The sequence below is a fragment of the Phalacrocorax carbo genome, chromosome 1 (genome assembly GCF_963921805.1).
Source record: "Phalacrocorax carbo chromosome 1, bPhaCar2.1, whole genome shotgun sequence".
Classification (NCBI taxonomy): Eukaryota; Metazoa; Chordata; class Aves; order Suliformes; family Phalacrocoracidae; genus Phalacrocorax; species Phalacrocorax carbo.
In genome coordinates, this window is record NC_087513.1 from 117,933,496 (window position 1) to 117,958,477 (window position 24,982).

At 41.8% G+C, this 24,982-nt stretch overlaps 1 protein-coding gene across 1 annotated transcript in view; it reads right to left on the reverse strand.

The window, feature by feature from the left end:
• The window catches only part of VPS26C (VPS26 endosomal protein sorting factor C), a 32,442-nt gene extending 13,717 nt beyond the window's left edge, over positions 1-18,725 (reverse strand). The window contains exons 1-5 of the mRNA XM_064471700.1: positions 18,571-18,725; positions 7,086-7,229; positions 5,628-5,777; positions 2,783-2,863; positions 165-239 (exon numbers count right to left, since the gene is read on the reverse strand). Of these exons, the coding sequence (XP_064327770.1) occupies positions 165-239; positions 2,783-2,863; positions 5,628-5,777; positions 7,086-7,229; positions 18,571-18,627 (507 nt within the window). The 5' untranslated portion in view covers positions 18,628-18,725. The remainder of the gene's footprint in view (positions 1-164; positions 240-2,782; positions 2,864-5,627; positions 5,778-7,085; positions 7,230-18,570) is intronic.
• Between the last annotated feature and the right edge of the window lie 6,257 nt (positions 18,726-24,982).

The following is a 24,982-nucleotide window of genomic DNA, read 5'->3' on the forward strand; positions in this document are numbered from 1 at the left end:
CAAGACATCAGGCAGAATCACTTTACTGCTTACAAAAGTAAAAAAGGAGAAAAGGGGGGAAAAGAGTTTATTATCTGCAGGGCAGCATTTAATCATTCCTCTCTTGTTCTCACTCAGAATCACACAGCATTACATTTAACATAAAATAATAAGAAACCCCTTACCTCTTTAACATTTTGCAAGGTTTCAGGAGTAATTGTGAAGTCTACTGGGCTTGGCATGAGTTTCCCTTTCTGTGCCTACAAGTAACGAAAGAGTTAAACTGTAAACTATGATTTACAAAACACACAGAGAAAATATTACAAAAGACAACAAAGTCAAGCAACTGTTGGATGCGTTAGTTTTCAGGTTTGCCTTCGTACTGGAAGTATGCATCTAGGTAATAAAAATCCTGAGATTTCCCACCTTTGTTATTAAAAAACATTATGATATTGTGTAAATACAGGTCATAATGCATCACAATCTGAACTGTAGAAACAGAACTGTGTTAATTATTGGTTACTTTGTGTTTGCCATTGCAATAAACCACAACAAGCTCTCCATTTGTAAGTTTTTGGCATGCCCTCTACCTACACTGGAAAAAAAAAAACCAAACACCCAAACCAAAACTGACACCACTAACAAACAAAACCAAAACATGTGGTTGACTATTCTAAACCACCTGGAAAAGAATAAAGACAACACTTACCTGAAGCATATGGTATCCTATAGAAAGAAGTTAAAGTTCACATTTCTGTATTTACAAATAATTACATTTTATATGTCACTTGCAATGTTTCCTTTTGTTATTAATTCTTAGTATATTTGGGCAGGGGAAAGAAAGAGCGATTATAAATGAACTTGCTCCATTGCTTCAAATATGGTTTATAAACTCTCCCTCCCTCTTGTCAGCTCTGAGCACTTTGAACTCTTTCTGCTGCCCTTTCAATAGAAGCTCAGGTCTCCTTAGCCACCCTCATATTACTAGAAGGTCCTCAGCTGATAGAATCTAGTGTAGTGTTTAATGGGCTTAGCTTTCCAGCTTCTTTAACTGTAAAATAAACAAAATTTGGTCCAGGTTAGCTTTCCACACTGAAGAAGCAATTTTGGGGACACATTATTACAGTTCTTCAGTAACTATTTACACCATTTATCACAAAATCAAGAAGTTAAGTAAGCAGCTGAATGGGCCCTGAGCTCTGCTGAATGGCAGCCGGTAGTCTGCATCAGGAAGGCAAGCTTCACTTACCATTCACCAACATCTCTCTCCATCCTTATCTCAGTGAGGTGCACTGACTTGTCCCTACATATTTAGAATAAGTGGCTAGTGCAGCATCGATTATGAGAGACCCAACTGCATGTAACTGGGAGCTGGCAGAGCACACCACCATCAATGGGCTTAACTTGGACTCTTAGATAGGTTCTACCCTCACTACTCAAGAATTCAAAATAGCTTCTGCTGCCCAGCTGCAAGATGGAAGATATTAGCAAAAGATTGACTGTATTTTCCCATAAATGACAAATTCTGGCAAAGAATAAGGTTAAAGGAAATGGTACATTGAGCACTGACAGTGAGAATTATACGTTCAGTAAAACCTCATTAATTCACCCTGACTGAGAGAGTAATGATTTACTGACTTGTGATCTAAGAAGTGCTGTAGTGGGAACAAGAAATAAAACCAGGAAACTGCATAATATGTAATTTGTTCACTATTTTGACAAGCGTGGCTTACTTATAATGTAATAATGGACCAATAAAATGTAGCATAATATATTTTAGAAAGTGATGAAATCTTACTAACTGGAAATTTCTTTATAGCACCTAGCCAAGTCTTTAAAAAAGGTACTATAGAACTAAAATAACGTTTCCACCATTATTCATAAGTAAGACAAAAGAGTCTAATACTTAACTGTCCTGTTGGAGTTCCAAGGAATGATACAAACAGTATGTTCTAGCAAGTTGTGGGTGGAAAAGAGATACTTAATTAGGCCTGCACAGTCTGTACCAACAGCAGATGCTCCGGACATGTGTACAAGTCAATATAAACTAAAAAACAATCTGATAAAGGAACTTCAAATAACAAGCAGCAAAGCATTTCTTGTAAGACAGTCAAATCCCACCCGCAATGGTATCTCCACGGGAGGAAGGCTATCTCCGTGTTGCTAACCGCAGGATCCGTGTATTTGTTAACCTAGTTATCTTAGCATATTGCCAACCACAGGCTTACTTAATAGCAAGGGTGATTAACCTGACAAGCTTCTTACTTCCAGCTTGATGCAGTCCCAGCTTTGATACTTTGAGTCAGGGCTCTAAATCACAATTAGTCATCTGAAGAATAGAAATCAGATATTTTCTCTTCACCAATGAACTCCTGTTTCTAGGACAGGCATTGTGGGTGCCTGGAACCTTTGGCTAAGAAATGCTCAGATAATCTGAAACAGTGTGTCGAAGAACATCACAGTATTTACCTAACCACACCGTTGTTTCATGACTGAAAGGTTAATTAGAGAATAAACCCAGTGCAGTATAAAAACATCTTATAATCCAAATACTCTCTGTACTATTTTCTTTAAATAAAAAGAGAGATGTATTATTCTAATCAGAAGCAACTGACACCCTAGCTCTTCTGGATGTTTTTGTTTTGAGGCTAGCTTCCTTCACTCATATGTATCCTGTGTGTTGCTGTTACAAATTACATGGTTTTATTTGGTTTTCTAACCTTACAGCCAAACTTCACTTAAAGGGGGGGGGGGGAAGAAAAAAAAATTCTCACTTTGTAGAGTTACTACAAACCACACTTACCAGTGAGTGGACAATGAATTCACAAGTCTTAGTCAGGTCTTTTGCCAGCAGAGAACGACGCATATCACACCGTAGGGTATACTGGCAAGAACAGGAAAAAGAAGAGAGCCTTAGTTAAGATTTCCCCCTCTCTCACAACTTTTCATCTTTTTATTGCATATGTGCAGAATGTTACTATTATTAATATTTAAGGCATCGTTTAAAGCAGATTACTAGGCAATGTACATACCAGTGATGGAGAGAGGGGAAAGAGGTAACAGGTACACAATTATTTTAGATGCTCCCAAATAAAAGCTGATTTTTCTTTGTGTTTATGGTCCCACAGTAAACTGCAAATGCTTTCCATACCTTCTGTGTTATATAACAACCCATGAGATTGAGGGACAAATTCCCGGACAGAGAGCATTCTTGTACGGCTTCAGCACCCTAATTACATTCAGTTAAGACTGATTATGGGGATTGCTTTCCACCATACTTCGGATAAGTGATTATCAATAAGACACATTTACAGCCCCTCTGATTTTAAACTTATTGTAAGATTGAATTTAACAGTGGTACCAGTCACATGCATTTTTAATGGGGAACTGTCTTTAACCATGTAGCTGAACTTAAAAAGCAGCAGTGTGCAGTAAAGTCAGGCAACAAGGTTAATTTTGCTGTTCACCATTCAAAAACTTGCTACCAATTTCCTCCTCTTTCTCCACTGAGAAGGGAGCCATAAACCAGTAACTGAAGAATAGTACGACCTTGGTTATCACAGTAATTATACACTTCAGCATCTATAACATAGCCTTTCAATGTCCTTACAAGATAGGGAATTTGTGGGGTTGGTTTTTTTTTGTTGTTTTGGGTTTTTTGTTTTGTTTTGTTTTTAATTCCTCCTTTACAGATGAGGAATTGGCACTCAGACTAGAGATTCAGTTTCATAACTCCTAGGCTACGGTGTCTCTCTGCACATAACCTGAATATGCGTACAAGAACGAGGTCGGGGAGCGTATCTCTTTCCCCATCACAGACTATGGTTTCCACCAGACTTGAATACTGTCGATCAATCTATTACTGCACTACACTTCACTCAGACCAGGGAACACCATGCAATGAGGCCTTGCAATTTGGCCCACAGCCTCCCCATCAGTGTGTAATTAGGAGGTCACTGCATGAGAACAGACACTTGAATCTTGATACTCAACCCCCAGCTAACATACTAATACCTAGACCAAGAAATAGAGGCTTGCTTTTAAACGGCACAGGGCTTGGACAGAGGTCTAGGAACCTTCTTTAACTGCACCTGCACCTTACTCAAAAATAAACAGTATACTGTTTGTTGTCTGTTCTTCCATTTCTTAATTTGGACAGAGAACAAATATAAACATGTTAGAAGCAAATGAACCCTTTGATTTATTTAAAACTAGCAATGTATTTTTAAGCAGTTCAAGCCTGATTTTCTAGAAAACAGACTTAATGTTCCCCAATTTATATCTATGTATCTGTTTTGTCAGGTGTCAGTGAACCTTAAATAACCTTGGCAGAGACTACATTTTCGGACTCTCAAAAGTTGGCTGAAATCTAATTATTAACCTTTCAATTACATTTTATCCCCAGCTTGTAGAGAAGCTAAGTAGATAAGAGAGGAAATGACGAAACAAAACAAATATTCACCATTCGAGTATACCTTAAAACAACTGGTATTGATGATGGGCAAGTTATCTGCATTATAGAAAGCAACTCAACTAGTTTTGCACCATTTTTGACATACCTACCACAACAACAGATGTTACATTAGGAAGAAAGCCAAGACTGAAAAAAGATATGGGAAGTACTTAAAAAAAAAATCTGAATATAGAGAAAAAACAAGGGAATTTTTCTTCTGGTTACTTCTGATAGGCTACTAGGTGGGGATTTTTTGTGGGTTTTGGTTTGTTTATTAGGGTTTTTTTAAATCCCAGATTGGAATGGAAGACTGCCAGTTCAGCTCAGTAGCTAAGTTTTATACTTTGTCATCAAATCCAATGCTCTCACCAGTGAGCTACAAGTGGGGGTGGGGGAGTGGGGAATCGGGGAAGTTTTACAACCCAGTGATTCATCATCAGCACCAGTCTGAAAATTTTTGCATTTAGTGCCTCCTTCAACTTTTTGCTTGAAGGAAAAAAAAAAAAAAGCCAAACCAACCAACCCAAACAAAAAAACCCCGAACACCTAAACCAAAAAACAGTAAGAAAAAGCATTGTCCAACACAGTATTTAAATTCAGTCATTACATTTCTCCTTTCGCAACCCAAAGCCCCTCTTTCCAGTATGCTTTTAATTTTCTCTTGTACATCACACATTACATGTAGTCGGTTTCATTACACCAAATATTTCCAACGAAAAGCTTAAACTTGCTGGAAAGGAAAAGGAACAGACATCACAACAATTTTTGAAAAGCAACGTTATATTGATGGGATTCTGAGATGTCAGGATGGTTCCTTTGCCACATTTAAGAAGTGTTACCCCCTGTGGAAAGTGTTGACTCCTAGAAACTGGAACTGAAAAAGGCAACTAGAAACTACCTACAAACCAGTACTTAAAAGGTTAACACATATGATTTTAATCTGAAGTTTTATCTAGAAAATAGAGTACACACCAGAAGAATGCTATATTAATAAAGGGAAGTTTAAAAGCTCTTACTTCAAAGGATCTCTAACTTTCAATGTGAAGAATGAGCAACAGAAAACATATATTGCACTAAGAAAAGAAAACTTTATCATAAAACTTAACCCTCTGCTTCCATGGAATAAGAGATGCCTTAGAATACATTCTGCAGATAACAAAAGTTCAGATTTTCTTTACAGATATGGCTGCCTTACCTGAATATTAACAAAGACACCATGGTATGTCTCATACAGAACTTTGTTCCCCTTCATATGCAATGGAAATTCAAATGGAATTTCTGTCTTGCCACTGGGAAGTTTCCCTGGTTTTACCATTTCAATAGTGCTGTTAATAATTTGAATAGGCTGCAAAGACAAATATTAAGAGGTTTAGGGTGAAGCAGAACGACAGCCCCATCATTTCAAGAATGAACAACACCCACTAAACTCTAATAGACTTCCTAAATTTCGAGAAACTTGGGTATTTCTTCGCGGCACATGGCTCTCCAGTCTTACAATGAAAAGAAATAGTAAGAATGTTTTCCTCAAGAAAACAATTTGTGATCTATTTTATGGTTGTATCATACTAATGACCAAACATATTTAAAGAGCTAAGCAGCAGAGTCTCAAGCGCTTTGGAAAGTGGAGTTCCAATTTCTAAATTACAACCCTTAACAGTAGCAGCAGGAATCAACAAGTATGTAGGCCAGTACAGCAGTTACCCCTTCCTGCCTACCTTCTCCCCAGCCCTTTCCAACTCTAAAGAACTATATTTAGGACTAGTCTCTCACTGGAATAATGGTTAACTATGATTTGACTGGGGAAGCCTGCTTGAAGGCAACACTTTTTTCCTCTCTGGAGTTTTACTATTATTTTCCCTCTGCTAGACAGGAATTAAAATCTATTGCTTCTACTGTTTCTTCTGTTTTTCAATCTTTCATGGCCAGATTATTCATACTGTAAATAAATTAACTATGATACAAATGAGGAAAACCTTAAAAAACCCTGCACCAAGGCTATCCTAACTTAAGCAAACTGTTTTGCAAATGTAGCTCTACTGCCTCTAAACAGAGCCAGCCTTGCTTTAATCAGTAGAGCCATGGTTGTGTGGAGCCTGAGATAACCTGCCCTGCTAGATTCCAAACACCACACTTCCAAACCTGGAGAGCAGTACAGAGGCCTTCCAGGAGCTCCACAGTCAAACACTCTGCACAGCCTCACACTCCACAGAAGAATCTGTGTGGATCCTGTATCAAGCCTAGTAACACACAACCTCGATGGCCTCTATAGAAACTATTGCGACAGTGAGTGATCTGGCACAAAAGTCCAATTAAACCCAATCACTTGGGGTAGGGAAAAACAAAAAAAGACCCAAACCACCGAACTCTCAGTTTTTTGTTTTTTTCTTTAAATCACGGTCCTTTAATGCATCATCCAGTAACCACCTTATTTATGTTACTGTATTTTAGCCCTAAAGAAAACTCCCTGATCAGTGCAAGTTCCTCCCCCAAAATGCCATCATATATTACTAGATAATGCTGGACATTTCTCTGATTTCTATCATTTTCATATCATGAAGTGCTATAACTACCTGAGAGCCATTAAGGAAAGGTTTAATTTAAGAAAAGAGACAAAAGGTTTTGTACTAAAAATATTAACCCGCACAGATCTTACCTTGACAGAGTTATAGAAAGCTTCAAACACTCCCACACTTTTGGCACTGAGCTGCAGATTTACTGATCCTTCCATTGTTAACGAGATACCTTGGTGCTGGACTGTGTCCTTACTTGTTATGACTACGACTCCAGAAAGAACTTCCTAATAGGAGACAAGACAACATGAAGACATTTGTTTAAATACATTTCTTCTATAGCTGTTACTCAAACAGCATGCTAACTGATTCTCAAACTCAACAAAACTGTTCTCAGAGAACAATCTAACCTTGCCAGAAAAGACAAATACTGATAATGAAAGCAATGTGAGGAAGAGACCTGTGTACTTCTAGTTTGTTTTATTTAAAAATACCCTCCTCTTTGCACAAGTACTAATCCTAGCTTCAATTTCTTTCCAAAGTTTCAAGATCTTCCTCTCCAGGAAGATGAAAAATATTCTCATAAACAACTGTCAAGTCAGTTGGAATTGTCATAGTTTAGCCTCACTTGGCAACCAAGCACCACACAGCTGCTCACTCACCCTCCACCCTGGTGGGATGGGGGAGAGAATCTGAAGAGCAAAACTGAGAAAGCTCAGGAGTTGAGATAAAGACAGCTTAATAACTGAAATAAAATAAAATTAAAAAAAAACAACCCTGTAGTGACAAGGAAAAGAACAAGAAAGAGAGAGAGAAACAAAACCCAGGAAAAACAAGTGATACAACCGCTCACCACCTGCCGACCAATGCCCAGCCAGTCCCCGAGCAGTGACTGCTGCCCCCCAGTTTACATACTGAGCATGACATCATATGGTATGGAATATACCTTTGGCCAGCTGGGGTCAGCTGTCCTGGTTCTGCCCCCTCCCAGCTTCTTGTGCCCCTGGCAGAGCATGGGGAGCTGAAAAGGTCTTTGACTAGTGTAAGCACTGCTCAATAACTAAAACATCAGTGTGTTATCAACATTATTCTCATACTAAATACAAACCACAACACTATACCAGCCACTAGGAAGAAAATTAACTCTATATCAGCTGAAACCAGGATGGTATCCACCCCTTATTCCATGCAATCTATGTCATGCCCAGGTCCCACCCCTTCCAATACATTCCAGTGATTCACAGTCACTTTTCTTGTCTTCTCATATTTACACACAAATATCATTCCCTTAGTCTATGGGCCTTGCCTACAAATGTCCCGCTGAGTTCATTTACTCCATGACTTTGGGCTCCATCTGCCATAACAGTCCTTCAGGGCAGGGGAGGTGGTGTGTGGTGTTCGGTTGTTGCATGCTGAAGCCAGTTCTGATTCCATCACTGCTGCACTTTGCTCGGTTTCATCAAAGTTGATTCTTTATTAATCTGTGTAATTCTTACTGTAATACCATTGATATGGCATACATCAACCATAAAAGTAATGACATACAGTATTATACAGCAATTAACATCATGCCATTCAGTTCGTTGGCTGTTTTCACCCAAAGTCCAATCCCCTTGAGGTACACATTGTACTTCCCCATCTTTTCACATTACTCGCCAAGTGCACCCAGATCCTTGAGAAAAAAGCAATCCCATAGATGGTTTTGCCTTTGCCTGGGCAGGAATAACCCAGATCATCCTCCCCAGCATATTTTTTACATGCACTACAGGGACTTTATCCCCCTCTACACTATGTAAAAGTTTTGACTGGGCAGGGCCAGCTCAACTGGCAGATCCCCTAGCATTGACTAACCAGGTAGCTTTTGCTAAATGTGTATCCCAATGTTTAAATGTCCCACCCACCATGGCTCTCAGCATAGTCTTTAACAGTCCATTGTATCTCTCGATTTTCCCAGAGGCTGGTGCATGATAGGGGGTGTGATACCACCCACTCAATACCATGCTCTTTGGCCCAGGCGCCTATGAGGTTATTTCGGAAGCAAGTCCCATTGTCTGACTCAATTCTTTCTGGGGTGCCATGTTGCCACAGGACTTGTTTTTCCAGGCCTAGGATAGTGTTCGGGGCAGTGTAATGGGGCACAGGATACATTCTAGCCAGCTGGTGATTGCTTCCATCAGGGTGAGAACATTGTGCTTGCCTTGGCAGGTTTGTGGAAGTGTGGTAACACCATTCAGCCAGGCCTCCCCATATTTATATTTCAGCCATCATCCCCCATACCACAGAGGCTTTACACGCTTTGCTTGCTTGATTGCAGTGCATGTTTCACATTTGTGGATAGCCTGTGCGATAGTATCCATGGTCAAGTCCACCCCTCGATCACAAGCCCACCTGTATGTTGCATCTCTCCCTTGATGGCCTGAGGTGTCATGGGCCCACTGAGCTAGAAATAGTTCACCCTTATGTTGCCAGCCCAGATCCACCTCAGCCACTTCAATCTTGGCAGCCTGATCTACCTGCTGGTTGTTTCGATGTTCTTCAGTGGCCTGACTCTTGGGGACATGAGCATCCACATGACGTACTTTTACAATCAGGTTCTCTACCTGAGAAGCAATATCTTGGCACAATGTGGCAGCCCAGATGGGTTTGCCTCTGCGCTGCCAGTTGCTTTGCTTCCATTGCTGCAGCCAGCCCCACAGGGCATTTGCCACCATCCAGGAGTCAGCAAATAGAGCACTGGCCACTTTTCTTGGTCAGCAATGGCCAAAGCCGGCTGGATGGCTTTCACCTCTGCAAACTGAGTTGATTCACTTTCTCCTTCAGCAGTTTCTGTGACTTGTCGTATAGGACTCCATATAGCAGCCTTCCATCTCCGGTGCTTTCCCACAAGGCGACAGGACCCATCAGTGAACAGGGCATATTGCTTCTCATTTTCTGGTAGTTTGTTATACAGTGTGTCATCTTCAGCCTGCATCACTTCCTCCTCCTCTGGCGATATTCCAAAATCATTGCCTTCTGGCCAGACCAAGATCATTTCCAAGAATCCTGGGTGATTCCGGTTTCCTATTCAAGCCTGTTGGGCGATCAGTGTGACCCACTTACTCCACACAGCGTCAGCCGCATGATGTGGAGAGGGGACCCTCCCTTTGAACATCTAGCCCACCAACAGCAGTCAGGGTGCCAGGAAGAGCTGTGCTTCAGTTCCCACCACTTCTGAAGCAGCTCAAATCCCTTCATACACTGTCAATATCTCTTTCTTAGTTGGGAGTACAGCAGGCCTCAGATCCTTAGTATCCCCAACTCTAAAATCCTAGGGACTGACCTTGAGTGTCCCCATGTGCTCTCTGCCAGAGGCTCCAGGTTAGGGCCATTCCCCCAAGATGCAGTACAGAGCACATTCCAACCAAATCTGTCCTTATCTTGAACCCTTTGAGCCTCACGTTGGGTGCCAAAAAGGACTGTCATAGTTTAGCCCCAGTCAGCAACCAAGCACCACACAGCTGCTCACTCACCCTCCACCCTGGTGGGATGGGGGAGAGAATCTGAAGAGCAAAACTGAGAAAGCTCAGGAGTTGAGATAAAGACAGCTTAATAACTGAAATAAAATTTAAAAAATAAATTGTAACTAAAATTAAAACAATGAGGGAGAGAGAGAGAAACAAAACCCAGGAAAAACAAGTGATACAACCGCTCACCACCTGCCGACCGATGCCCAGCCAGTCCCCGAGCAGTGACTGCTGCCCCCCAGCCAACTCCCCCAGTTCACATACTGAGCATGACATCATATGGTATGGAATATACCTTTGGCCAGCTGGGGTCAGCTGTCCTGGTTCTGCCCCCTCCCAGCTTCTTGTGCCCCTGGCAGAGCATGGGGAGCTGAAAAGGTCTTTGACTAGTGTAAGCACTGATCAGCAACAAATAAACGATCAGTGTGTTATCAACATTATTCTCATCCTGTATCTGAAACACAGCACCATACCAGCCACTAGGAATAAAATTAACTCTCTTTCAGCCAAACCCAGGACAGTAATAGAGAAGTTCCATTTCATGTGTTAGAGTGAAAACCCAGGAAGAATTTTTATATGAAGAATGGGATGGTCAGACATGGGAGATGAAACAGAAGGCATAATTGTAAGATGGCCAAGCTGAGGATAAGACTCACCTCAAGAGTGGAGCAGAATAAAGTAAATAAATAGTTGTTCTGCTACACAAGCAAATTCCATGCTACATGGGAAATACCTTAAAAATCTATCTGAATCAAAGGCACAAGTTGTATGACTCAAGGGATGTGCTACTTATCCCATTAAGAATCTTCTCTCTACAAAATTGGATCTGCATAAAAACACTGCATCTTGGAAGTATCAGCTTGGAAGTTCTAACACTGAAAAAAGATTATCTGCAGGAGAGCAACACACAGTTCATTTTACATACCCCATAGTTTATCCTTCTCCTCTCCTACAACTGAGAATCCACTCCAATCCAGAGTTCCATGGCAAACATTCATACATATCTGGAAATAGCAGCAAGCCATTTCAGAACCTGAAGAATGCTTCTGGGGGCTAACCTTCGTTTCTGCTTGATGGTCATGCTCTCTGCACCTTCATCAGGCTTGCAAACTAGACAAGAAACTACAGATCACTCCCACTAAAGGATAATTCAGACTGCTCATTCTACACTCGACCCGTTAAAACCAGTCTAGTTATGTACATCTCTGACAGATGCTATTTGAATTTTGCCAGCCTTTTGTCTTTACTAGTGGTGCAGGATGACAATATAGAAAATGGGTCAGACGGTTTAAAGCAGAACAGGACAGCAGTAGAACATCAAGCATCACGACGAAGGCTGACATGCTGCAAGGCCAAAAAGAGGACCTGCAGCAACTGGGAAACAGGAGGCACAAGCACAAAAGGACAGTGAAGAAAAGCTGACCTAAATACTGTACTGCTTTGCTAACAGGCTTTAATTAGTACAAGCAATTAGGTTATTGCTTTGAAAAATGAGTACAGCTGAACTATAAGAAGCAAGGACAATCCTGAACATATGAAGTGCTTTAATAAATGAGAACAGTCTCCTACCACAAGGCAACTACCTATTCCAGAGCTATTGCCTACAAACTTTCACACGGTAAGGGTGTATATATTTGGGGCAGAAAGGAAAAGAATGACTTGAAGTTAAATATGAATTTTTCTTCTAACATTCAATGTCTCTTAAGAAATGGAAAGACACCTGAAAACCACTTTCTAACAAAAACTTTTAAAGGTCACTAGTGTGGGGGAGAGGGAAGTATCATGAAAAAGATGCTGTAGTATTTACTCAAACTGTTTATATGCAAGCAGATTATATTTCTGTTTGATGTCGGGGAGAAAGTCAGCTATGCCTTTTCTGGATAACAGCTACTTTGTCCTTTTTCATGTAAAACCAGGGTCCCATCTGAGTACAAAGCTGTCAGCATACCTGTCCTCCTGAAAAGGACAAATCACAGAACATAAGCTTACCAAGGTGTTCAAATACTTATAGTTAGCATACAGTTTATAAGAAAACTTTACTTTTGCAAAACATTTGCAAATATGTACCACCTGTAAAAGTTATGTGGCATCATTTAATACTAAACTAGTACTGCTTTCAGTTCATAACAAAAGGGGTTCATTTACCTTTAGCACCACAAAACTAAAGTGTAGAGAAAGTCACCACTGGACTTAATCCCCATCAGTTGATCTTATGCACTTTTTACCTTCTCCCTTACCAGGAACTCCTCATGGCTTCACCATGTGACGACAAAACTTTGCAAAATGGAACTAGGCGAAGACAGTTCTACACAGAATTATTCATCTAAACAGAGTATTCATCCACACAAAGGCCAGTGTATTACATCAAGCAGACAGAGAAGCAACGTACATACGCTGAACTGCAAATGAAACATTCTTGTGAGAAGACTGTCCCAGGTTAATGATCCCAAACCAGCTTTTTAGCTTTCTGTTGCCAGTTCCCTACCATTCAGATATGCACATGAAATTGCCAGGAAGACTGACACTTTCAAACTTTCAGTCACTTTCAAGGTCACAGCTCAGATGAACACCTGCTTCATTTGATCCAGCAGCACAATCCTTTGTTTCTCTAGTTGTGGAGCAGAGTCACCCAAGACTGGCTAAGGACAATTTTGAACGATTTTCAATCAACAACATGAAAACGTGCATAACATGCATCACAGAATCTCATCTTGAGAGTCCCATGTCACATCTAGACTTCTGACTGAACCAGACAGCTATTCAGTATCTATAAACTTTATGTAAAGACTGGAAGGATCAAAGTCCATACTATACTGTCCTATCAATGGTTGGGAAAATTACTTTCAGTGTTAAAATATATACTAATTCCAACCTGACTGTTTACACTGTCAGGTCCGTTTGCTACATTACGGTGCTAGAAGAATAATTTTAGCTAGATATTATGTATTTTCAGATTGTATCTAATCACTTGACAGCATCCCTGGTAAGACAAATCAGCCTAATTTTTTTTTTTCAAATGCAAGATAGCTTCGAAAAAATAACAAACAAACCATGAGGCAGGTTTTCAAGCCCACTTGAAATCTTTCATCACACTTTTGAGGTGTTGACAACAGCAGAGGACATTATACCTAATGCCATACAGAAATGCCTAACATTTCTCTAGCTCCATTTGATAGCCACTATACACCCATGGACTAAGCTTTTCATTATTTTGGTACAATGGAAGTCCACGGTCAGTTGGTTACCAACAAGATGCCTTAGGTTCCTTTTAGATTCCACTTTCCACATCACAGGCGTTCACTTTTAGGACAAAGGGCAAACATCTGGCAATTTAAAAATTCACATTAAGTTCACGTAAGTCCCATTTACTAAATATTCCTGATGATTTTTTTCCATATCTATTCCTCTAGGCAAGCCACCTGCAAATCTTAACTACATATTCTTCTGACTATTTAGAAAGAAACTGACTACATTCAATAGAAAAAGTCTGCTAGACCCAACTACCTAGTCATTAGATACTTCAAAACCTCAATGCTCAGATTTACCAATTAGTTTGCTTTTTTAGGAAAAGTAAAAGGTTTCCTTATGGGTAAATTCTGGCTTAGGTATATGTTGGACTCACTTGTCATTAAAAGTCTTGGCTGACATTAACTAAGGCACTTTTCTTTGTACAATGCATTCTTCAGGCCTTTCAGCCTAGAATTCTTTTAATTATCAATCTCAGACTAACTGCCACAGTTACTCCAGTCATCCTGTTTAGGTTTTCTAAATAAAACACATCATTAGTTGTGCCCATCCCCTCATTCTTCTGGCATTCCAGAGTTTATTAAATGAGCCTCAACGGCTCAAGAATTCTCCATCCAATTAAAAAAAAAGTCTCCTGAACACAGATCTTCTGTTCCTAGGAACTTAAACACAGTTTTGCTGCAATAAGCCTTATTTTGCTATTATAGGACGTGCTGTTAGAATCCATTTTATTGTCTTTTTGTTCTTAAATCCCTTATCACTTTTTTTTTCTTTTTAAAAAATGCTATTACTCTTTTGGTCCAAGAAGTGACAAACTTGGCTTTTTACTCACAATTTAAAGTAACGTGTTTAAGCCATCTTTTCTCAAATTGAAGTCTGGATAAAATAAAAGTCTTTGTTTAATTACTCTAGTTTCTGATTATTGTAACTAATGAATACAGAAATTGCTTACTGTTTATTGCAGCACATTATTTTAACCAACTTCCTTTTTAAAAGCAGGAACACAATATCAGGCTTGCATGATGCACGACTATTTTACAAATTTTGTGTCTAATTTCTCCCGATTAAAAAAGAACAGCCAATGCAGAAGCAAAGAACAACTAAAAAGAACTAAGCAGTTGTCTACTCAACTACCCAGAACTAAATAAAGTTTTAGGAAGTGAAGTGACTTCCACTTGGTATAGGAGACTGCTTTGCAACAATGAAAAATGCTTGAATTCAGCTGAATTTAGTATAACCAAGGTCACCGTACCAGGATGAGAAGTAGCCTGACCTGACCCAAGACAACAGGGAACAGTACTGAAAGGTTCTGTTATATGATATTTCAGCACCAAAGAGAAATTTTAAAGATCTTGGCCTGATGGGAAAAGCCTATAATGAAACACATGCATCACTCTGATCTTAAAAGAATCAAAAAAGAAGTTATTCAGCCTTAATTTTCCTGGTCAGCTGTTTGTTTAGAAACACCCTTATCTTCTCCACTCGCCAGCCTTCTCATATGTACTTTCAACAATATTTTCCCCTAACAAGACTCAAATTCAGTTTTGCAATAACATTAAAGGTAAGTTACTTAACTTTCAGAGTTCTTCCCTAGAAGTTTATATGAAAAACTCCCACACCTTCAGGGCCTTATTCAGTAAGGATTTTACCATTAAGAGATTCTTAGAACAGTTACTTGTTAAATATGGGTCTCTCCTATACCTGTTTCCTCTCACCCCTTCCCTCTTGGAGGGAATAAAGATATAGAGCAAACACACTTGGCAGCTGTAAAGATGCTGGTTGACGTACATGCAACAGATTGAGAAATGTTGATTGCTAAAACCCCCTGAATATTTAACCCAGACTATGCACTCCCAAGGGGTAAAAAAGCAGAGCTTGAATGGAGGAATCAGCAGCTATTACCAGTTCTGTGGGCTATTATCACCTAAAATCACAGGCTGAGATCCTTTAGACTGTTCTCCATCCACCCCACCTTATGTTGTTTGTCCAATTTCTTTCTGTGTTGGAGCTGCTCCACTATATCTAATCTCTCTTCTGCATGCTAACCAGCACAAGGCCATTCTGATACTGATCGTTAAATATTCTCTGTTGTATTTGAGAAGACATTCACAAGACAAACAAAAAGGGAAGTCCATGATTCAACAGATCGATTTTTAAATTATTATTTACCTTCTTTGAGTGTTGTGCCAATCAAATATGATCCATTTCCCTGATCTGGCTTACTGCATAGACAATATTGTCAGCAGAAGAAACACAGTAGAAATTAAATGGCTAGGGCGGTGCGTGGCACTGTGGATTTACACTGGATTAATCATGGTCTTGGGCAAATTACGACTTAGAAAGCTCAGTAATGTTTTAACAATTTTTTGTGCTATTATAATGTAATAGGCATAAAAAAAGACTGTTATACCAGTGCATAATTTAGGTATCACCTTCTTCTGTACCCAAATGCAGCTTTAAATAAGTTCAGAAAACAAAAGATCAAGTCTAGTCACGGTATTCATGTCGCCTTCAAAAGAACAGCTAGACATATATACTGGGATGAACTATTGTCTTTACTAAAGAGATCCCTTCATTTTTAAGTAGCAGTGATGCAAGCATATTTGGGGACGGAAGTTACCATAGACTGAAGGTATTATTAGCAGAGCTACTGTCACTGAAGTACAAAACAATCAGTAACAAACAACCGAACAAAAAAACCCCAACCCAAACAAAAAAACCCCAAACCTACATATATTCCATAACTAATTTAAGACAGATTTGTAATTCCTTTCTGTCCCTATGAAATTTCTATTAGAAATTTGTGTCGTACTTCTAGCATACAAATCTTTCATCATTGTGTTTTTACATCACTCAGACCTGTGAATTTCAGGCCTAGTTAATGAACCAAAAATTATAAACCTTTTCACACAGAGTTAAAGAGGAAGCAAAAAACCCCTAAATATCTTATTTAATTTCAGCTTAAAGACAGAAGAAATACTCCTTCCCTGCATTAAAAAAAAATAATCCAGTTTAAAGTGATACAAGCAAGCCAAGCGAAGAAACTGAAAATGGGCACAGCATTATGATACTGCCTGAGCAAGTCCAGCAGAGAGCTACCAAGATGATCAGGGGGCTGGAACATCTCCCTTATGAGGAAAGGCTGAGAGACTTGGGTTTGTTTTGCCTGGAGAAGACTGGGGGATAGATCTTACCAATACTTATAAATACCTAAAGGGTGGGTGTCAGGATGATGGGACTAGGCTCTTTTCAATAGTAGCCAATGACAGGACAAGGGGCGATGGGCACGAGTTGGCACACAGGAAGTTCCAGCTAAACATGAGAAGAAACTTCTTTCCTGTGAGGGTGCCAGAGCAGGGGCACAGGCTGCCCATGGAGGGTGTGGAGTCTCCTTCCCTGGAGACATTCAAACCCCACCTGGATGCGTTCCTGTGCCCCCTGGTCTGGGTGTCCCTGCTCAAGCGGGGGGGTTGGACGAGATGATCTCCAGAGGTTGCTTCCAACCCCTACCGTTCTGTGATACCGAAATAAATAAGACCTTTCTTTGCAGTAGCAAAACAGCGTGAAAGTGAGATACAGAAAGTACTCTTTATCACTACGACACTGTACCTAAAGAGATGTGCTCTTTACAAACTGACAATTTCACTTTATTAAAGTAATTCTTTAGGTGATTTGACAATTGTAGAACAGATGCTGCATACCCTTCCATTCAAATCTGTGAAAAGCAGTTTTCCAGCCTTAAAAACATTCAGTAAATTGAAACACACTTTATACACTGTAGCAGCCGAACTACTAATATACAGGAAAGCTGTGTAAGAAAAGGATTTTTATAACAGAAACGTGTGGCTGCATAGCAGAAAAGAAACCCAAAACCTGAAAACTTCTGCTTAAACAATACAATATTTCTAGAAAAACAGTGTTAAAAATAAATCTTGAAAACACAAGCCAGGTAATTTTTTTTTCTAACTGTACTTGAAGTCTTCCACAATGAACAAAGGCATGGCATTTTTTCAAGTAACTGCAAAAGTTGAAGTATGCACAATCACTTTATCACTATCAACAGCTACATCAGTGAAAAAAGTTACAAAATCAGACTTCTGCCCAGTGGAAAAAAAAATTAGATCTGCTCTTGCCTAAGTACTTTATCTAAGAGGAGATTTACTATCGGGTGCAAACAGCATCTTAAGACACTGTCAAGTTTCTTGCAGAGCACAGAACCGGAACAAGACTCTGTAACAGTAACTGGCCGCACCTGCACACTGTATCACAGCGCCAGTCCTGCTATAATGCACAAGCATAAACCACTGAGGCGACACTATTTTATAGGAGAACTCCAAACTGCCGCGTCTAGGGGGGCCTCGCCCCTCCGTCCCGAAGCCCTGCCGCCCTCCCCAGAAACAGGTGAGCGGTGCCCCCGCGCCACCGCCGCGCTAGCAGACGAGAGGGACGGAGGAAAGGTGGACCTTAACCCCAGCGAGGTGCCGGCTCCGGCAGGGACCTAAGGGGAGCGGGAGAGGCCGAGAGGGAGAGCCCTGAGCGGTGGCTGAAGCAAAGCCTCCCCCCGCCCAACGGCAGCCCCAGCCCCAGCCCCACCGCCACAGCACGGAGCGGCGCGAAGCCGTCGCCGCAAAGGGGGAGACGGAAGAGGGTGGATTATTCCGCCTTCCAAGGAAGCACCGGCTGCCTCACAGCGGGCGGGACGCTGCCGGCACAGCCCTAGCGGAAAGCCAGGACCCGGGACACGGTGACGCCCTCAGGCAAACGGCGGCAAACGGGTCCGCGGGGCTGGGGCCGGGCGCCTGGGGGGTGCCGAGGGGCGCGGGCATCGGTTGGGGCCGTTGCGGGAGTCCGTTGGTTGGGGCGGTTGGGCGGCACTCACCCCGCAGCGGTACACCTTGTTGGCCCGCTTGATCTTGATGTCCAGCGCCGTGCCCATCGCACCCGCCGTCACGTGGCGGCGCGCTGTCACGTGACTCAGCCAGCCGGTAGGGGGCCTTTCCCCGGCCACCAGTTTCCGCCGGCGGGGGCGTGTGTCCGTCCCATGAACATCCGGGGCCCCGGTGGCGTCATTTCTCAGCTAGTGACTCCGCTTCCCGGTCGGCCCCGCCCGCTTCCTGGTAGTCACAGTAACGGGGAGGGAAGTGGGGCGGAAGAGTAGGGGCGCTTCCCGCCGTGCCGGAGGCGGTAGAGCCGAGAAGCGGGTGACGCGACAGGCCGCGGGGACACACCGTCCTGGGTGGGGTGGGAGGGGGCCGGCCGGCAGGGGCGGGGTGGGCGGGGGGTGTGTGTGGCACCGCCCGCCCTGATGGGACGTGTAGGCGGTGCCTGCCGGGAGGGTGGAGCATGCGCAGGGCGGCTCAGCCCTAACGGTCAAGCCCCGAGGGCGGGGGTGGAGAGACAAGGAGTCTCGCGCGTGCGCAGCCGTTGCCGCCGAGAGGCGCGCGCTGTCCGTTGGCGGGGCGGGGCTGCTGAGGCCTGGGGCGGGGGACGGCTGTCCCGGCTTACTCTTAGGTACGGCTTGCAGTCACGTGTATCTGTGTCCATGGGGACTGAAGCTGTCTCAGTTACGCGTATGATTCAGCACACTGAATTTCAAAATACATTCCAGCCTCTCTTCTCAAGGTTGTCCGCAACTTGTTTTATAAGTTTAAGAAGGCAATGCCTTGCAAAATACACGGTGAGAAAATTTGTCTTGAAAACCTGAAGCAAAGAAATACCTGGTCTGGGGAATGTTGCAGGTGAACTGTTAATGTGTGTGTGATCATGTTCTAGTCCTGAGAGAAATGCTTTGATCTCTTAACAGGTGTGGACCACAGATACGTAATTCCTGTGGTTTCAGTAGGACCAGAAATTGTCCATTGGTGGCATCTCCAGACCCAAAGGAAACCTATAATGCATTAATCTAGTTATGAATTTTGATGCTTTTCTAAAGTCATTATTCTTACAGTGCTAAAAAGTGAGGGCAGCCATTTCATTGAGATGTTAGAAGCACAAGCCAGCTTCAGTCTAGCAACACTGTACCTCATTTTAAAAGGTGGAAGTTCTTTAACTCACCCTTAAACTATAGCTCCGTGGGGGGGCAGGGAATTGTGATACATTTCTGGTCTTTGAGTACTAGCAATCAGCTGCTGAAAGTCTGAACAAAAAAATCAGGAAGTGTGCTACACAGCTACTGTAAGCTGGCTCTAATGTAACAAATCTGCATGAAGTGCACAGCTGAAGGGTAAAAACAAATTTGTCTGTGGAGTGCTGTCTTCCAAGAAGTCTTTAGATGACCCACGACAGACACTGGGGGAACTGCTCATTGGTGCCTTTATGGATCTTTTAAGCCTGATTGCTAGAGCTTGACCGGAGCTCGAAGACTGGTCTTCTAGCGTTTTCGTTACTGTTTGCACTGAAAACAGGCAATGCAAATGAGTCTAGGGGACATTAGAGGATTAATAAACTTTTCAAGGACTTTAAAGTTATCTGTATTTTAATTTTATTGCCTAGTATAAATAACTGTTTTATAAAGATTGGTATTAGCAGTAGCAACTTAAAGGTACATTTTCTTAAGCTTTACATAGTTTTAAAACCCCAATAAATACAGCTTCTGTCAGCACTGGGGGTACAGTGCCCTAGCAACCACGTGCAGTGGGACCATTCCTGAGCATGAAGGGACTCTGGAAGTGACAGGAGGGAAGGACTCGCAGCTTACATGAAGTGGTCTGCAGCGCTCTGAGTCTGCATTCAGTCCTCTCAGCTATGTGAAGCCGAGAAGATGGTTCCATCCTATTCCTCCTCACCCCTACATGCACTTTGGTACTGAAGGCCACCTTGTCACTGTGCCCCTTTCCTGCTTGAGGGCTTATGGGAAGCTTGGCAAAAAACAGTGCATGTTCTTGTAATTACGAGCATCTTTTGTTTTGGGAAAAGAAGTGAGATATCCAAGTCATTCCACATTCTGCAGTGTTTGTTTCAGAGAAGAGAAGATGAAAGTGGTCAGTGTAAACAGAAAGGAGCGTTTAACTTTGATTACTGAATATCAGTACTGTGCCTCATATAGCTCGTTACTGTTATTAGTTACTGTGAGTCAGGTAAAGAGGGAAATTTTTGCATTTTTATTTTTGACTCCCAACAAAGGAGAACTAGAAATTAAAAAGGTACTAGCCTAGACAGTATAGTTGCCTTCTGCATATGCAGATTTTTCTGCCATCACTTTCACAATCCAGTGTTTATTATTCTTGGGAAACTTTTTTAAAGGTACTTCAGTTACTCATTTCTAGGAACTGAAGTCTCATGTCCAGAAAAAGCTCCTGTTGGTACAAGCTGTAGCTGCCCATCTGCCTAGCAACACAGATCATCACAAACAAACGGCTCTGGAACACCCTGGCTCCCAACGAGTGCAGTGTCCAAATATGGTCTCTGTATTGACAGTTCAACACTCTCAGTGCAGTTTGTTTTGCCAGCATTGGATATCTCCTTCCTGACCATGACCTCTGATGCGAGGTGTGTGTTCTGGTGGACTAGTGAGACTGTTGGCTGAAGAGATTTGCAGGTGTGGTCATCAGTGTTTCTAAATGTCTAGACCGAGCTGATACTAGTTATTACAATTACAGATCCCCTAGCCAAATACCAACCCCATCTCTTCAATCCAAAATCTGACACTGATTTTTACTGTCACTTTCTTGTGATTGTCCCTTCCCCTTTTAACCACTTTTATCCCAAAATATGAAAAAAAAAAAAAGGTTTATCCAAGTCAGATCCAACTCTTTGAGGGAAAGGTCATGAGTTACCAAGTTACCATCTCTTGTATTATTTGTTTCTGTCATGTTACTGGTTATGGAACCAACTAGAACCATTCATAGGAACTGATTTCTTTTGACTGATCCAAATTACAGATTTTCTTCACCGAGTATCCACCTCATACTGAATTATTTCGGAAGAATTCAGCAAAATCAGTTAAACAGTTCAAGTTTGAGAGCAAAGGCTTGAAATTTGGCAGTGAGTCCTCACATTGTCAGGAGGGTACTGCCTCTGTCCACTTGAAAAATCCACTCCAAATTTGGACAAATGGTGAGACTGAAAATTTTAGGCTTTGTTTCGCCAACGGGAGGTCCTTCAGAGAGTCGCAACTGCATTTTGTTTGCCCCAGGCACACTCCAGGGTGAAGGTGCAGAAGAGAAAAGGGGGCAAGGGGCTTCTTGAGGAGAATACTGGTGCCCACAGACTGGATTTCTGGTGCCCACAGACTAAGGTGGGAGGGCAGCCCACTTGTCACCAGCTGTGGGCTGACAGCCACTACCTGTGTGGCACTTGGGGCAAAACACGGGGCTTGCTCCCTCTGAGGGCAGACCCAGGCACGTGGCTGTGGCTTATAGAATCATAGAATTGTTAAGGTTGGAAAAGACCCTTAAGATCATCAAGTCCAACCGCTAACCTATCACTGCCAAGTCCACCACTAAACCATATCCTCAAGCACCACATCTACCCTTCTTTTAAATACCTCCAGGGATGGACACTCCACCACCTCCCTGGGCAGCCTGTTCCAATGTTTGACAACCCTTTCGGTGAAGAAGTTTTTCCTAATATCCAACCTAAACTTCCCCTGGCGCAGCCTGAGGCTATTTCCTCTCGTCCTATTGCTTGTTACTAGGGAGAAGAGACCAACCCCCGCCTCGCTACAACCTCCTTTCAGGTAGTTGTAGAGACCAATAAGGTCTCCCCTCAGCCTCCTCTTCTCCAGGCTAAACAACCCCAGCTCCCTCAGCTGCTTCTCATAAGACTTGTTCTCTAGAACCTTCACCAACTTCGTTGCCCTTCTTTGGACATGCTCCAGCACCTCAATGTCCTTCTTGTCAGTGAGGGGCCCAAACTGAACACAGTACTCGAGGTGTGGCCTCACCAGTGCCGAGTACAGGGGCACAATCACCTCCCTGCTCCTGCTGGCCACACTATTCCTGATACAAGCCACGATGCCATTGGCCTTCTTGGCCACCTGGGCACACTGCCGGCTCATGTTCAGGCGGCTGTCAACCAGCACCCCCAGGTCCTTTTCCTCCAGGCAGCTCTCCAGCCACTCCTCCCCAGGCCTGCAGCGTTGCGTGGGGTTGTTGTGACCCAAGTGCAGGACCCGGCACTTGGCCTTGTTGAATCTCATACCGTTGGCTCTGGCTCAACGATCCAGCCTGTCCAGGTCCCTCTGTAGGGCCTTCCTGCTCTCCAGCAGATGGACACTTCCACCCATCTGGGTGTCATCTGCAACCTTACTGAGGGTGCACTCAGTATCCCCTCATCCAGATCATCAATGAAGATAATGAACAGGACCGGCCCCAACACTGAGCCCTGGGGAGCACCACTCGTGACCGGCTGCCAACTGGATTTGACTCCATTCACCACCATTCTCTGGGCTCGGCTTGTATGGCTCTGAGGCAATTTAAGTAGCAGTGGTCTGTGGCGGGGGTAAAGATACTCCCAACAGATGATGTGTGTGTGGATCACTACTGTGCCATATAGAAGAATTTAGGAGGTATTTTTGTTGCTTTCTTCAGTTTTTTAGGAATTCGGAGGCGCTAGTTAGATTCCAGAGTTAAAGAATCACAGGTCAGGTAATTACAACATCAAAGTTACACTGCAGTCCTCAGGTGCTCTCTCTGTATATGCATTTTAATCCCAAAATCATACTGAACATGTCTGTCCTTTAGTTTTTTTATTCCCCTTTTTTTCTGTTGTTGTTTGTTTGTTTGTTTTGGGGTGGTTTTTTTGTTTTGTTTTTGGTTTTTTAACAAAGTTTTATTTAGGACATCTGCATTAATTTTGAAATGTAGTAGCTACTTTGATATGACAGCTCTTTACTACTTAATTTATATAATCATTACTATTGTTGGTTCATGCAATAATAAGATTGAATAGATATATTGTTCATTCCCAAATTTTTCACAAAGAACTAGACTAAAAGGGTACATATTTTGCTTGAATTCATCTTGGATGTAATTCTACTTGTGGAGTTAACCAAACCCAAACTTGACTTTGAACTTCATTTGTTGTTTTCAAGTTTTGCTGAGCATGAACCAGAACTGAACTAGAACAACTCTGGTAACAGATGAACCTAAACTGAAACCAAATGGAAAAATTATATCAACTTCAGTGGAATGATACACATATTTGTTTTCTGTGTGTAACTGATCACCTTTGGGACATTATTTTAACAAATGTTTAAATTGTTTAGAATAATCAGACTTCTATATTTGCCCCAACCCAGAGCTGAAATGCATGCATTAATTGGTATAGAAAGATAACATTCGTAACTTGGAATAAGCAAAATTTAGTCTGTGCAAATTGGGTAAATGTCCATAGGGAAGCTGGAACATACTTTTCTTCTGCTTTTTTAATAGTTCTGAACTTTGCTTAGAGAACAGTGGCATACTTAAGGAATTCAGTGGGAGAAGTTGTACAGGTAATACAAAGTCATGACAACAGGAATGTATGTGAAAATTCACTACTTGCCATTGGAAGAATACAGAGTACATACAGCTGAAGGAGGCCAGAGGTGATTAAGTCTAATAAAACAGTAATTTCAAATATTGTACATGTGTTGGCCAATTTTTAGAGCATGACATGGTTTATATAAGCTTATATTTGATAAACTGAAAATTGTTTTTCAGAGCACCGGAGTGGAAAGGTTATTCTTTACTCCGAAGTAACACAAAGGAGTTAGCTGAAGAAATAACTCTGATACACTAAACAACAGGAAGCATATTGAAATTCATAATCTTTGGTGGAGAAATCATACCAAATCCCAGCACTGTAATATGTAAGTGTGTTTCTGAATACCTCAGAAATGAGGAAGACAATAGAAATTAAAATCTCTGTACTACATATAGGGGCTATATACACATTAAATCTTATCAGTGTTTTCTAAAACATTGCCCATAGCACACTAACTTCTTTTTCATTGAAACTTATTCTTCAAAGTATACCAAACTTAAAAGAACTATGCATGTATATAAACAAGAAAAGGCTACAGAAGACAGCAAAATACACCTATTTGTTCTAATGTCAAGGTGGGAAAAGGTAGGCAGGGTTGAACTAAGCTGAAGAAAAATCGATATAGAAGGTCTAAAGAAAGCCAGGTAGTATGTCGTGTTAAAATTTAAGAGAGGTACAAAGAAGTAAATGCTCAAAGACTTGGAAACAAGAGATGTTAAGTAGAGTAGAAGAATGCAGATGCAGATTCTTTGTCCATGTTAATTAGAGGGCCATATTCAGCTGCCAGAAAGTAAAAAGAACAAGGACTAGATTCTGTGCTATTG